Consider the following 15057-nt stretch of genomic DNA (forward strand, 5'->3'; position numbering starts at 1 on the left):
GAGTGACTCCAGATACATTGCACGCTTTCTAGTTGTTATGTATGAATATTTTATCATCCCAGTTTAAAAAAAAATCAAGTACGTTTAAATATAAATACATATATGTGTTTTACTACTTAGGCAGTGGAGTGGAGGAAAAAAAGCACTGTGAAAAAAAATTAAGATTGGATTGGTTGTAATAAATGGCTTCCCAGATTTTAACTACTGTGAATAAACCGCAAGGAAAAAGTGTATTTTATAGTGTTTTGGTATACATATATATTTAGATATTTATGTATGTTTAAATGTAAAATATACGTTATATATATTCAAGTGTACTTGCTTAAAAATATATTTAAGTGTACTTGCTTGGACTTCCATGTGCTTCAGAGTTTTGCTGGTTTGAAGACTACATTTTAACAGAGCAAAGCCAAAGTATTGCCACTGAGCACCTCTACTTGCCAAACAGAAACACTCTCCAATGAATGCTACAGCTGCAAGAGAACGCCCTGGCAGACTAAGTTTGACAGTATGCCTTTTAGACTATGAAATACTATTTTTCCTTGCAGCTCATTAACAGTAGTTCAAACTTGGGAAGCCATTTATCACACTCATTTCAATCTTTAGGGTTTTTTCCCCTCCACTCCACTGCCCAAGTAGTAAAACCAGCAGGAGAACCTCTTACCTCGTCCTACTAGCCCTGACACACGATGTGCAGTTCTGCCCACGCCACAAGCCGGACCGCAGGCCCAAGAACGGGACACGTGCTCCCTGATCCCTGGGACCCACACCCTTTCTGCCTGCGCTGCTGGGCGTTAGCTTGGCTTGCTAAGGCTCCGTTGTATCCACCCCACACCTTGTGAGGAAGACTAGTACCTCTCCTGCGAGGACAGGCTAAGAGAGCTGGGGCTGTTCAGCCTGGAGAAGAGAAGGCTCCAGGGTGACCTTAGAGCAGCTGCCAGTGCCTGAAGGGGCCTCCAGGAAGGATGGAGAGGGGCTTTTCACAAGGGTGTGTAGTGATAGGACAAGGGGGAACGGCTCTAAGCTAAAAGAGCGCATATTTAGATTAGATATTCGGAAGAAATTCTTCACCACGAGGGTGGTGAAACACTGGCACAGGTTGCCCAGAGAAGCTGTGGCTGCCCCCTCCCTGGCAGGGTTCAAGGCCAGGCTGGATGGAGCTCTGAGCAACCTGGTCTGGTGGAAGATGTCTCTGGCCATGGCAGGGGGGTTGGAACCAGATGCCCTTTAAGGTCCCTTCCAACCCAAACCATTCTATGATTCTATGATTATGCTTAGGATACGAATACGTAGGCTGTGCAACAGCATGGCGGTCTTCATCTCTATCAACTTCATAAAGACCACATTAAGGAGAACTTGAGTTTCCACTAATACACTGGGAACTGCCCTGGGGAGCTCTGCTTAGCAAGGCTTCTTTTTAGGGTTTGAAAGGAAGGCGATTGGCAGATCTGATGCCGAGGGTGTTGATTTGTGACACAGGAAAGACCTTGTAGCTGTGAGGGATACGGGTGCCGCTGGTGGCACATCAATGTGTACCAGCTCAGTAGTTCTGAGCAGAACTGGGAAACCAGCTGGTGACAACTCTAGCTGGGACTAGGAATCTAAAGTACAGCACAAACATTTCTGATGATGTCCATAAGCACATCTCAGTCTATGCAAAGACAGCTGAGACTAAGCCTGGCACCTTTTCTCCCCTTTTGCTGGCAACAGAGTTTATAAAGTCATAGTAAAGAGATGAAATAACTCAGCTTCTTCCAGATGAACAATAATAATAAATTCTATGCTTGCTTATCCAGTGCTTTCATCTGTAGATCTCAAAGCACTTTGAGAAGCCATTTTGGCAAAAGGAGCAAAACACAACCCATTAAAGCTAATGGAAAAAGTCCGCTGAATTAAACGTGCAGAGGATCAAGCCTGTGAATCCTTTCTGATGACTGTGCTCAGAAGAAGCAAAGGAATTGAGAAATTTTTCCATTCTTCCCAGATGAAAGAAAAAGTAACTGCCTGCAGATGAAGAGAAAATTCCCTTTAGGCTAGAAAAAGCTCCCTGAGGTTTTCTTTCATTCGATAGTCTCCAGACATTGGATGTTTCTCACCTCAAAAACAGTCATGAACTAGTCTAGCTATTTCTCTCAGTAGCTCATACTTAAGAGGAGAGCTGAGCCCTCCATTGGCAATAGGGGGACTGTGCAACATCATTCCATGGGGTGAATCAATTTCTGCGACCCCAGCTAGCCACAGAGTTCATGTTCTGGACCTGGAGGACTGGTAGTTCTTCAGAGATTTGAATGTTACGAAAGCATGTGCTGCAGCAACGTCCCCCGGCAATGAATTCCAGGAGCTTGTTATGTGCCAAGCTAGAAAAGCATTTCCTTTTATCCTTTTAAAAATCTATACCCTTTTGTCATCACCATGAGCTCCTGTGCTGCATGGCAAGGCACTACGAAGATCAGTGATCTCTCAGTGACCATTCATAAGCAGAATGTATTCTTTTCAGTCTCCTTTCAAAACAAATACAATATAATATTGATCTTTTATGTAACCCTGTTTTTACACTGAAGCCTCCGCAGCCAGTTTGAAAAAAGGCTGAAAGAACAAAGATATTGCAGTCCATGAAGCTGAATATTCTATCAGAAAAAAAAGGGAAAAAATGAGGGTAATGAAAAACTACTAGCGAAGTGACATTTGAAAGACTGTTTTGTTGAACGTTTCAGGAAATCAACATTGAAAGTATCACCAGGTTCTGACGCTGGGTAAACTGCTGCCTTTGGTTTCAGACAGCTTCTGCTCTGCTACAACTTTCTGGGAATCCACGAAAAAACCACTCGAGGAGCTCAATCTGAAACACCCCCATTGACACGAGTGGGGCACGTTTTGGCTGGCTTTAGCACTGACTTTCTGCCTGCCTCCGTACGGCCCGGCACAGCGCTCTGGTTTCTCCCCAGAGCAGGAGTAACAGGACCAGGCACCTGCCAAGGACAGTGATGGGCTACCCGCTTTCGCTGGGCTCCGAAGGATGCTAAAGGATGATATGAATGCTGTCACTGGCCGTGGGTTGCAAGCGGCTCACCACCGCTGCTGTTCCTTAAGTCCAACTCCTCCTTTCTACCTTGCCACACAAGGACTCAGCAGAACACTCCGGCATTCAAGCTTTGAAGAAAATTACAAATTAAGAGCCCAACACAGCTCAGTCCTCTCCATCTAGAGCAGGAGCACGGCGAGCGCAACACAGTAATATCCATTCTAAGGCAGCAGACAACCCTCTCTGCCACTGTGTGCTTTCACCAGTGTTACAGCAGATCAGAAAAGTACCTGGTCTGTAAAGGGTTCGTACGAGGCCATCTTCTCCACTGATGTGCACGACGATAATCGGAGTGAGGAAATGGGTGTCTTACATGTAGGGAGACTGTCTGAAATGCTGCTCCAGCCGACGGTAGTGGGGACACAGTGTTCATGACAAAGTACCTGCTCTGTTATTGCTCGTGCTAAGCTGGCACCTGGAGGCTGCAGACAGGATCAGCACCCCCGTTTAGAAGCCAATACATTCACTGCTCCCTGGTCACAGAGCACGCAATTGATTTCCCAGAGTAAACTCTGATTGCCCGGCTTCCCCACCTCACTTCCACAGACCTCTCCAAGTCCAGCCAAGGTCAGCATCTATAGCACTAAGCTCTTTTCTGTCTACAGTTCAAAGGAAGGAGTGTGAAAATAAGATAAAATAAGGCAAAAACAAGCCAAATACTTTCGTAGCTCATAGTCGTTATGGAAAGAAACATGCACAACAGGACAGATGTAGTGAACTGAAGAAGATTCGGAGTACTTGACCATGTCCCTTCATCTACCTTTTTTTAAAAAGCTTTCTAAAAGGTAGGAATGGGCAGGAGCACAACAGTATTTCAGATAATCAGTTGCCTCCTTCCCCAATGATTCTCTGACAGACAAGGCACTCCTGCAGCTGTCCTGGAGGTAGTGAGCCCGCACAAAATCCTCTTCCTTAGTGGGAGAAGAGAACAGGTAGAAACAGAGATATAGGATTTCAAATGGGACCGCAGCCCATACAGCTGCCCATTCGGAAGTCAGCAAATATTATATTTATAAAGGAATGACTCAACTGCTCTTGAAGGAGTTTGTGAGCCAGCTTTGGAGACTAAATTCAATCACTAAATTGGAGAAGATTAATTTCAGTTTCTCCTGCCACCTGCACTGAAAAGATGGATGCTGGCAAACCACCTACCTGTTTTCTGGCAGACTCTGGACTGGAGTCCAGAAGCATCTTGGCTTACTCCTATCCTGCACCTTCCCAGGACACCAGACCCTGCTACGGCACGGGGTAACAACAGATTCAGTCTTCTCCGGGAAGTTACATAATCTCTGGTGTAGTGGAGGGAACAGAGGAAGAAAAAATCTCCAAAACGAGATCATAGGAGGAAAGAGTTTCCAGAATGTGCTTGCTACCTACCACATGAAAATGCAAACAGGTGATGGGCAATGTCCTAATCTTCTCTCGAGGGAAGCATGAGGCAGGGCTGAGCTACCTTTACAGTGCCGGGAGGCTCTGCCACTGAACAGCAGACTTCCTCAGGCTCTATCTCAGCATCTAACCACACAACTGATCACCCTTGGCCAGGACGATCCTTCTCTCAGATGAAGAGATATGGTGTGTTCTGGCCCATAAATGCAAATGATAAAGTAGACATTCCATTCACCCCGTTTGCAAGTGGATGACGTAAAGGTCTGCCACGCACTGGGCTGTTCCTAAGTGATTTCATATGTGGGAAGAGGAGAGCGAAGAATCCTACACTTACTCTCCTTTTTGTCAAGGCAGCCTCCTAATGAACAATTCAAACACCGCAGAGTATTTGAACATACTCTGCTAAATTTAAAATTCTCTGCACTATCCGCTCTCAGCAGCTGTGACCAAGTACCTACCAAGAAACACTCGTCAAGAGCAACGCTAAGATCCTTCTGTCGTTTTAATAGGCTAAACTGTTAATTCAAAGGTTGTTCTGTCTCCTTAGCAGGACAGCTTTAATTGCTTCAACTGCTTTGTTAGGGAAGATTTTTCGACCCAATTGCCCTGTCAATTGCAAAGGGAGTTATTCATAGGGCTGTTAAAGGTCACAAACTGCTTGTGGTTCTGTAACCTGTTTATCTCATGCGATGTCGGGCAGAATTTATTCAACATGGAACCCAGCTTAATGATTTAACATAAAAAAATCACAGATGAGTTGTAAATTATTCCACTTCATGCAATCCTGAAAGGAATGGCCTGTGCCGTGAGTGGACAAATTGGGAAGATAAACCAAGCAGCCCTAGATTAAACTTTGTTTAAATGAACTGGCTGCTCCATTTAGACTGGCAGTAATCACAGGGCAATTGGACCAAGAAACCTCCCCTCAAGAACAGGATCAAAAAAAATGAAACATTTGTTTAGAAGCAATACAGCTTGCAGACCAAGACAGTGTCTTACCATTGGTAGGCATCTGTGAGTCCTAATCTGTGGAACAAAAAGAAAACCCCTTGTAAGTAAAGGAACAGAGGAGAGCCACACAAGCAGCACTTGCCTGGAAGTGAATGCTACGAGTAAAGGGAGGGTCTGATGACTAAACTCAGTCCAAAATGGAAAGGCAGGAATTTAAGGGAAGACATGACCAGTGGCTGTCAGCTCTGGCAATCGGTAGGCAACCTTGAACAGATTTCCAGCATGCTTCTTCAAACATAAGGCTTGTTTTGTCAGTATACACAGCTGATCCCAGCTTCACGCAAAGACCTGTGCATATTCTTAACTTCAAGCATATCAGTAAACTGCTTGTGAATGGTTGGACAGTACTGGCCTGAATATTAAATTTACAACGACATGCACCCAGGGAGTAAAAATCTCTTCATTTGTGGCTACGTGGCTCCCATTCCCTTGTGCATAAACCCACCGAACTCCCATGGCTCTAATAATGTGTGTCCACTTCTGTAAAACTACCAAATAAAATATGTCTTTTTCTAATTGCCACCAGTGCACCCTCTCCCCTCTTCCTGCCCTGGCAGAGTCAGAGCAAAATTGTTGGGGTTTTCTTCCACATTTCGATGAACACAAACAGAAAACTGTAGGCAAAGAAAGACCACTTCTCTCATCTTCAGTGCACTGCAGCTGTCCTTGACCAGGACTGGGAAACCTATTGTATGATGTGTGCATAAGGAGACAAGAATCCCTTTCTTTATCTCTCTTAGTTACGCTGGGTCTGCAGGAAGTATAATATAAAAGCCTCAACAAAGTATTTCGGCTCAGCAGATCAGATCCCGAGTACCTGAGAACCCAAGTTCCAGCTGAGGAGCTACCGGAGAGAGTCCAGAGGAGGGCTACGAGGATGATGAGGGGACTGGAGCATCTCTCCTACGAGGAAAGGCTGGGGGAGCTGGGCTTGTTCAGTAAGAAGAGAAGGCTGAGAGGGGACCTAATAAATGTTTATAAATATCTTCAGGGTGGGTGTCAGGAGGATGGGGCCAGACTCTTTTCAGTGGTGCCCAGCGACAGGACAAGGGGCAACGGGCACAAACTGAAGCAGAGGAAGTTCCGTCTGAACATGAGGAAGAACTTCTTCCCTCTGAGGGTGACGGAACCTTGGAACAGGCTGGCCAGGGAGGTTGTGGAGTCTCCTTCTCTGGAGATATTCAAACCCCACCTGGACGTGGTCCTGTGCAGCCTGCTCTAGGTGACCCTCCTTCGGCAGGGACTAGATGACCCATAGAGGTCCCTTTCAACCCCTACCATTCTGTGATTCTGTGATACTCAAAATTAAGAAAAACATGTGGAAAGACAAGTGGTTTTTCCAGGTCATCTTCGATGCAGAGCTGTATTTTAAGGTCACCAAAGACACATCCCATTTGTAGCTTGAAATACCTCCTATAACTTTACCGACAAACAAGAAAGTCTTGGATTCAACCTCTGCATGGATCCCTCCTCCAGCCCCACACCTTGAGGGCTGTGGACTCTAGATCTAACTGGCAAAAATTTCAAGTGAAGAAGTGCAGCAGGCAAAATTGTACTTTGCTTCAGATGAAGCATGGCTGCTTCGGGAGAGTTCACAGGGAGAGTAAGAGGAAGCACGGGGAATAACATCATCCTGCACCGCAAACTGAGAACCAATATTGTGGTGATTTTAATTGCCCTGTGCCTTTTGGATTCATTAAGCTGAAATGGATTTTGCTCCTCTCCACTGACTAGATGTATCTCTGTGAGCATGTGGCTGATTCAAGCAACAAATTCACTCCCAATGTGCAAATGGTGTTACTCGGGAATTAATCCTCCTCCAAAATTGCTGTGCACAAGTGTACGACTGGCACAAACCGACTCATCTGAGTTATGAAGGGTTCTTTTGAACAATCAGACACGATCCAGGGAGTAATTGTCTATGGAGAATTACCCCATCTATAATGTCAATTATTCTTAACTAAACAGCAGCTTTGATATTCTGACACTGAATTTAGCCTAAAATTACTCAAAGTCACACAACCCGGAACAAAGCAGCAGGGAAAGAGCCCACATGACTCAGTGCAGGTCCCAGGCACTTCCAACGAAGCCTCCCACCAAACTGTAGCAAAGAACCATATTCTCTGAAATGATGCTGCTGAAGCCAGCTGCATCACAGCTTGCAAAGCTTCCGACCAAAACTGCAGTTCCTCAGTTACACAACGTGATGACAAATTTATCTAAGCTCTGTCTACGTGACAACTTCCACCTTCGCAATCCACTCTCAGCCACAAAAGCTGCGAAGAAAAGGCTCAAGGATGAAGTCCCTCACACCAGATCCTGTTCCAGACAGCCCCGGCAGAGCTGAGGCATTCTGCTGTCCCGGCCTCCTAGCATAAAACAAACTCTTTTTCTGTGATGAGCTACAACAGCCAGGCAGTTTGCATACCTACAACAGATGCACAAGGACCTCTTCACCAGTTCGCCATCACCTTTTCAGATAAATAGGTATCTCAAAAACAAAAATAGGTTTCTTTTAAATACCATTAGTTGCCCTTCCACTCTGTTGTCTTGCCAACCACTGAGGGCTGTTGAAACAATTTCTTGGTCAGGCTAGTCTCCTGGCACCTGTGGGTTTTCCATACCTCTGTAAGCGTGATTCAAGGAAGCGCAGTCGCTCTTCTCTCAAGCTGCCTCCGCACAACTCCCCTATTCCTGGTACGAGGAGATCAACAGCTGCAACCTTAAAAGAAAGAAAATTAATTTAAGTCATGCCATGTAGCCATACACTGTATGGCAGAAGTACAGCTGACACTGATGGTTGGTTGTAAAAAGCTACTGTAATTCTTCCAGAGTCCAGGACACTTTGGTAAATATTAGCACGTGCTTGAAAAGTCCCTTGTTGGCAGGAGAAGACTGGGAGGGAACTTTACAATGACAGCCATCAGTAAGTCTACAGAAAACCTAAACAAGTGCAGTGATGTTCCAGACTGAGGACATCTACAGCAGGTGCCGTGAGCTGAATCCCACCAGGCTACTCTGGTGACAACCTGTGCAAGACTGTGAAGGCTATAAAGGATCCAACAGCAGCTCACAAGGAGGTAACGACACACAGGGAAGTTTCCCAAAGCTCTGATTCCCTTAGTTTAAACTGCTGGGAGGCTGTAACTTGTGTTTACTCGCTGTGTGCCTCCGTTCCTTGAGCCAGCTCTAGAGGCAATGATACCAATGGATCAATGGCAGTGATGTGCTGATCAAAGTGTTCGGATCCCAGAGTTGCCACCTATGCTGTTAGGTTTGGGCTGGTTGTCTACTATGTTTCATTTTGTAGGGTTATGTTTCTTATCCCACAGCTGAACTGGTGCTATAATTAAAGCCACCAAAGCGACAGTGGCACAAAGTATGGCAGTCATTCTTTTTAGCAGAAGCAACGTTTCAGGTTATCTCAGTTCAATTGGGAAATCACACCTTCAAAGCATGAGACTTACGGAGGAAGAGTTTATGTCTTGTGCTGCTCGGCTATTTGAGGATTACATGGATGCTGCACTTGGATGACAAAAGAATCATGGACTGCTTGGAGTCATGCAATTCTAGGCATCTCACCTAGCAGTACAGAAGTTAAATAGGAAAGCAGCTCTGTGGAGAGGGACCTGGGTGTCCTGGTGGATAACAGGTTGACCATGAGCCAGCAGTGTGCCCTGGTTGCCAAGAAGGCAAACGGGATCCTGGGGTGCATTAATAGGAGTGTGGCCAGCAGGTCGAGGGAGGTTCTCCTCCCCCTCTCCTCTGCCCTAGTGAGGCCCCATCTGGAGTACTGTGTCCAGTTCTGGGCTCCCCAGTTCAAGAAAGATGAGGAGCTACTGGAGAGAGTCCAGCGGAGGGCTACGAAGATGCTGAGGGGACGGGAGCATCTCTCCTACAAGGAAAGGCTGAGGGAGCTGGGCTTGTTCATCCTGGAGAAGGGAAGGCTGAGAGGGGACCTTAGAAATGCCGATAAATATCTTCAGGGTGGGGGTCAGGAGGATGGGGCCAGACTCTTTTCAGTGGTGCCCAGCGACAGAACAAGGGGCAGTAGGCACAAACTGAAGCCGAGGAAGTTCCAGCTGAACATGAGGAAGAACTTCTTCACTCTCAGGATGGCAGAGCCCTGGAACAGGTTGCCCAGAGAGGTTGTGGATTCACCTTCTCTGAAGATATTCACAACCCGCCTGGACTTGGTCCTGTGCAGCCTGCTCTGGGTGACCCTGCTTTGGCAGGGGGGTTGGACTAGATGACCCACAGAGGTCCCTTTCAACCCCAAACACTCTGTGAAAAGAAAGAAACTATCACAAACTTGTCCTAAGGGACTTAAGCAAAAACTTAATGCTATCCAACTCCTGAATCTTCGTCCGCCTGTTCCTGCTTTGGGGATTTCTTCTACAACAGGAAAAAGACTGGACAGGATTACCTGATGGTCACATCTTATCTCAGACTTCTTGACTGGAGGGCCAGCAGACGACTATCCTCATTTGTGTATCTATCAGTAGGCTAAGACACAGGCCTAGCCAAAAAAGCGGTGGAAGTGTGACCCACGGACTCACTGTGTGTTGAGGTCCATCTTCATTGTCCCGCATGTAGAAAGGTTTGAGATCGTACGGGAAGTTAATCACAAACACAGGAACCTCACCGCAGTGCTTCACCAAATACTTTTCATGTTCCGTTTGGAGGTCGCAGCCCCACTGTAAAGACAGAAAAAGGGACCTGGGATCCTGCTTTGGTGCATCTCGCCTGTGGCAAGAGACACAGCAAAATCCCTGCGTAGGAGAGATGTGCAGCTTTGAATAAATGAAACCAAGCACAGCAACTCATACAGGCCACTGGGAAAATTTGCTAAGCAGACAAAATTTCATGAGTTTTAAGGCAGAGAAAAGCCATGAAAATAACATGGTTTAACTTCCACAGAACAGGGCCAGATCATCCTTGCATCAAGCCCAAGCATCTGGTATCGAATCAGAAAAAAACCCAAACAAACAAACAAACAAACCCAAACCCACACTCCACATAGCTTAAGGGAAACAGGCACCCATCCAAAGTCAGCTTACTCAACCCAGCCAACCAGCCTTATTTCAGTATTACCGTCGGTATATAGCAAGCAGCTTTGCTAGGCTGACTGCTCTCTTCCCTGCTGGGTCCTGTTACATGCTACATTAACTCTCACTTAAGAATACCCAGCATCCTATCAGCCAGTTCTTTGTTATCAGAAACCTTGGACATTTGCAATGCCCTTCACTTCTCCTTTCTTCCAGTGACACTGTAAATTCTGTGGCTTTTGACTAAAGACCTCCAGCCCACTATAGGAGGCACAAAGAGTATCGGGGGAGTGGAAGGCGAAGAGGGGAACAGATATTCCGCAGACTCTCCTCATCTGATAATATCCTGAGTTTGTTGTCACAGATGAAGGTAGTACAGATACAGTATTTGAGGTTCTACACCCACTTGTACATGAGACAGTTACCCAACCGGCTACGAAGGTGGCTTCAGCCAGAGGGTTATTTTCCTCAAAGCATCACAATGAGAGATGGATTAACCAGTATGCACATGGGATGAGCCCCACAACAAATGCTCTCCCTACTGGTGTGTGTGTTTCAAAGTGCTAGAAAGACTAGCATGCGATTCTCTTTCCCAGGCAACATCCGTGCTTTGGAAAGACAAGGGATTCCCTTTAAGTGCACCTAGATTACGTGGGATTTTGACATGGTTTTGGCTTCACGGTCTTTGTCAAACTGTTGGTGCTATCCTAATATCACTGCTTCATTTGAGGACTATTGCAGCAACCCGCCTTAGATGACTGCTGCCGCATCCACAACACACTCGGCACTACTCGCATACAGGAAAGAGAAGTGCTTTTGCCAAAGCCTTGGTCCTTCAACAGCAAGCTCATCACTTCCTCCCCTGCAAATGTTACATGTTCTTCTGCTACAGGTCTCACTCCTTATATTGCTCCCATTTCAACCCCAAAGGTCAAAACCAATACCTGGGTTACAATTGAGCAAACACCCCAGGAGACAGATAGCAACAACTCTTGTAGTATCAGAAAGAGAGAAATGAGATTTACAAAGTTCAGGCTGGCTGTGTGCATGAGCAGGCGCAGGGACAAGCCACCAGGCACCTACCTACCTCTGGCTTGAAAGTGAAAGTTTGAGAAGCTTGCTTCAAAATTTCCACTGCTTCATTGTAGGAAATTCTGCAAGAGGAAAAAAAAAAGTCTTTAAGATAACTATGAAAGGAACAACAAGAAAGTTTTCTGGCTAAGTGCCGCGCTGGAAAATTAAGGAGGTATTTCCCCACCACCATGCCAACTTGTGCTGTGATGTCAGACTTCCCAGCAATGCTTTGTTGGACAGAAACCAAAAGCCATTTTCTATGGCAAGAACCCTATGCTTCCCGGTGCTTCAGTTACAGGCAGGGCAGGAAGCGCTAAGCTCTCAAGACACTTTGCATTACTGCAATGATGCATTTCAGTCAGAAGTGAGTTCTGCAGAGAATCGCTTCATAGAAATCCATGGAATTTTTTTTAAGAAAACAATGTGCCCTCTTCGGCATAGCTCCAACAACACAGCTCTGCTGTTCAGGGGGGTGTTAGGCAAAAATAACTGCCCAGTTATTTTTGTATAAATGTAGCTCAAACATTTTCATTTTACTTTGCAAAAATCCTGAGATTTATTTGCAGCAATGTTTCACTACTCCTCTGACAGATCTGACAACAGATTCTCCATCGACTTCCCCCAGTGCAAAAGAATAGCATCATGGCAGGGCAAAGAGGAAAACTTCAGTGAAAGATGCTGTAGGTTTGACAACTGGAAATCAAGACTCAATGGAAGATGCTGCTGCTGACAAGTTTTCCACATACCAAGAAAACGTGGACAGAGAGAAGAAAGAATAACCTGATCACAACAGTTCCATCTCTCCGTATCATTGGCTAAACCTAATTATAAACCCAATTCCCCACAGAGCACGAGCTCTTTACAACCAGCTACCAGGTTTCGCTAACACAGGGAGGGCTTTTGGAGGAAATACCTCAGGAAGGAACATATTGCTCCATGTGTTTGGGTTAAGTGAGGCCATGGTCCAGCTGAGGTGTACCAGTGGCACAGGTTCAATGCATGTAACTGATGGGTGTAAGCCAGGAATGCCCCAGATCTGCCAGCAGCTGATGAAGAGAGAGGCAGAGAGGGAGAGAGAGATGGGCTGACTCACTTTCTTTTGCCTTGGATCATGGGAGTAGCTGAGTGCAGCTCTGTCCTCTCAGGAGTATCAGTTAGGGCCAAAGAGAGAAGGTCTGATATGGGGAGAGAATGACTTCACTGCAGTCTCCCATGGCATCTGTGCACGCACAAGGCACAGGGAGGATTTCTCACCAATGATCCTGCTGCCCAAGCGTGGCTGTAGCTGCTGAACAGGAAAACCAGCGCCGGGCTGAGCAGCCCTACGATGTTCTGTGGGATGGAGAGCACCACTATTTGAAGTGACAAGCAAGAGTAGGGAAGGAGAGATATTCTTGGGGGCCAAGGAGGGAAACCAAACCTCTTCAGTTCTTTAGGATGCAGAGAACTGGGAAATGGCATCGCACAAGCAACCAGAATAGAAAACCAATTGGGATTTTCAAATATCGAAAGATAGTTTCATAAAAAGGGAGCTGTTGGAGTGAAAGTGTGAAGGAAGGCAGAGCACCGAAACCAAAACCAAGCAAGATAGTGAGCAAATCCCTGAGCAGATGTATGCTGGAAGGAAGATACCCTTAGAGAAAGAGGATCTTGTCCAGGGAAGCAAAAGCCAAAGGCCAGCAAATTCAGATGTCAGTCTCATGCACAGATGAAGGGCAACTGGCAAACAGTACAAAGGGAACTGCAATTCACGCTTTTACAATGACATTATGCTAACCTAGAAGACACTGAGTTAGGAAAGAAAAAGAACTTATACAAAATAGGAACCTTTTCGCCAAAAGCTCTCTTCCAGATCATTTTGAAATAGAAGTACTTACGTCACAAATTTGTTCTTCAGCATTTGTTCCAACCTGTCCTTGGTCAAAACAAGAAAAAAAATAAAATGTAAAGCTACTCTCAAGGTTTCAGGGGCCCAGAGGAAACTCAGAAAAGCCACCTCCCTCAAGTTTTAATTTCTAGGTCTGCATTGTGATCTAGATATGGGTCAAAATCCACTCCCGGCCACTCAGTGCTAAAAGGATACCCAATTTTTGGAGCTGACGATTCAGAGGCTGCTAGACAATATGACAGCTACAGTTCTACCACACTTGCTACCAGCTACAGAAAGCTGAGTGTCCTCTCTGTGTTGGCCTGAACAATCGCTTAAACTCAGGCTGACTATTAGCTCTTCATAGTTTGTTAACATAGGAAAACACAGTTAAAAAAAAAAAAATTAAGCCTCCCTATAGCCAAGAGCCCCTCAAACGTGTAACAAGATTGCAGCTCTTTCTTGTCCCATTTATTACCTTCTGGGTAGGAGCTATGTATTTATGAAAAAGCTCAACATCATGGGGACATTTGGAGAGCACAGTGCTTGTTGCTGTCTTGAAAAGATCTTCCATAACCTAACAGACAAAACAGAACACATGAAAAATTAACACTGCTTAGATGTCCCAGACTATAAATAAAACATGGTACACAACAACCAAAGGGTACAGAAGGAGCTTCTGTCCTTCTGCATGGTCAGACTGCATAAGAGGGTACCAGCCTGCTAATGCTCCTAATTAGCAGGCTTGCCCAGTAGCTGAGGAGGACTGGAACCTTCGTTTCTGCTATGGGTTTAGGGCTTCAGTGTCTGCTGATGGCCTCAGTATCTTCAGTCAGGTATCTCCAGTGAAGAGAGCACAGCTGAAATATTCAAGCAGGAGCCCTGGTCAGCCACTAACACACACATTACCAGCATTTGTGGTGACTGGTCTCAGATTAATTATTAGTGAGGTGCCTTCCCTGTAGTGAGGAATTCTGGCTTTCTGCTTTGTTGTTACAAGAAGTAGAATGAAAGAAGAAAATGAACACATACTGCATAGAGCCAGCCCATCAAACACCTGCCAGCCAGGGAGACTGTGCAGTAAGAACTAAGTGAACATGTACAGAGATGAGCAGAGAGCTACAGTGGAGGACACCTCAATGCAGGGATGTTTGAGAAACTAAAAAAAGATGTGGTTTCTTTTCCTTAAACTAATGTGGATTAGCTAAATGACATGATCATCCAATTTGGATACACATATCCAGTAAAATGGGCTTCACCCATCAAGAAATTAAAATGTCATTTCGGTTCTAAACAAAAATAGCCCCCACATGGGGTGCCACTGCATGTTGATCGACCCGTTTTAAGAGCGATGTTCTCTTTTGGTTAAGCAAAGCAGACCATCCACTTGCTGTCACGCTGATTAAGAGTTCCCATGACTCCTTGTAGCCCCATGCCTGCACAAAGCAGGTACTTGATACCTGTGAGATACTGACAATTCCAACTCTTCTTCAGAATCACCCTCCTTATTCTCATCTCCCTTGTAAGCAACAGAGCAATGCAGCTGGGCTGCACGTCATCTGAGTCTGGGATGGCACCAGGTTTTT

General features: G+C 45.6%; 1 protein-coding gene across 8 annotated transcripts in view; it reads right to left on the bottom strand.

The window, feature by feature from the left end:
* Positions 1–15057, bottom strand: part of NARS2 (asparaginyl-tRNA synthetase 2, mitochondrial) — a 74304-nt gene that overhangs the window by 6410 nt on the left and 52837 nt on the right. For 3 of the 8 annotated variants that reach the window (XM_075416233.1, XM_075416242.1, XM_075416205.1), the window contains exons 8-12: positions 13950–14048; positions 13482–13525; positions 11618–11684; positions 10042–10179; positions 8107–8204 (exon numbers count right to left, since the gene is read on the bottom strand). In XM_075416233.1, the coding sequence (XP_075272348.1) occupies positions 8107–8204; positions 10042–10179; positions 11618–11684; positions 13482–13525; positions 13950–14048 (446 nt within the window). Of the gene's footprint in view, positions 1–3312; positions 3505–4234; positions 4372–5470; positions 5498–8106; positions 8205–10041; positions 10180–11617; positions 11685–13481; positions 13526–13949; positions 14049–15057 lie in introns of all 8 variants that reach the window. The other 5 variants (XR_012763439.1, XR_012763440.1, XM_075416195.1 and 2 more) reach the window with 5 other exon arrangements.

The sequence above is a fragment of the Opisthocomus hoazin genome, chromosome 1 (genome assembly GCF_030867145.1).
Source record: "Opisthocomus hoazin isolate bOpiHoa1 chromosome 1, bOpiHoa1.hap1, whole genome shotgun sequence".
Taxonomy (NCBI): Eukaryota; Metazoa; Chordata; class Aves; order Opisthocomiformes; family Opisthocomidae; genus Opisthocomus; species Opisthocomus hoazin.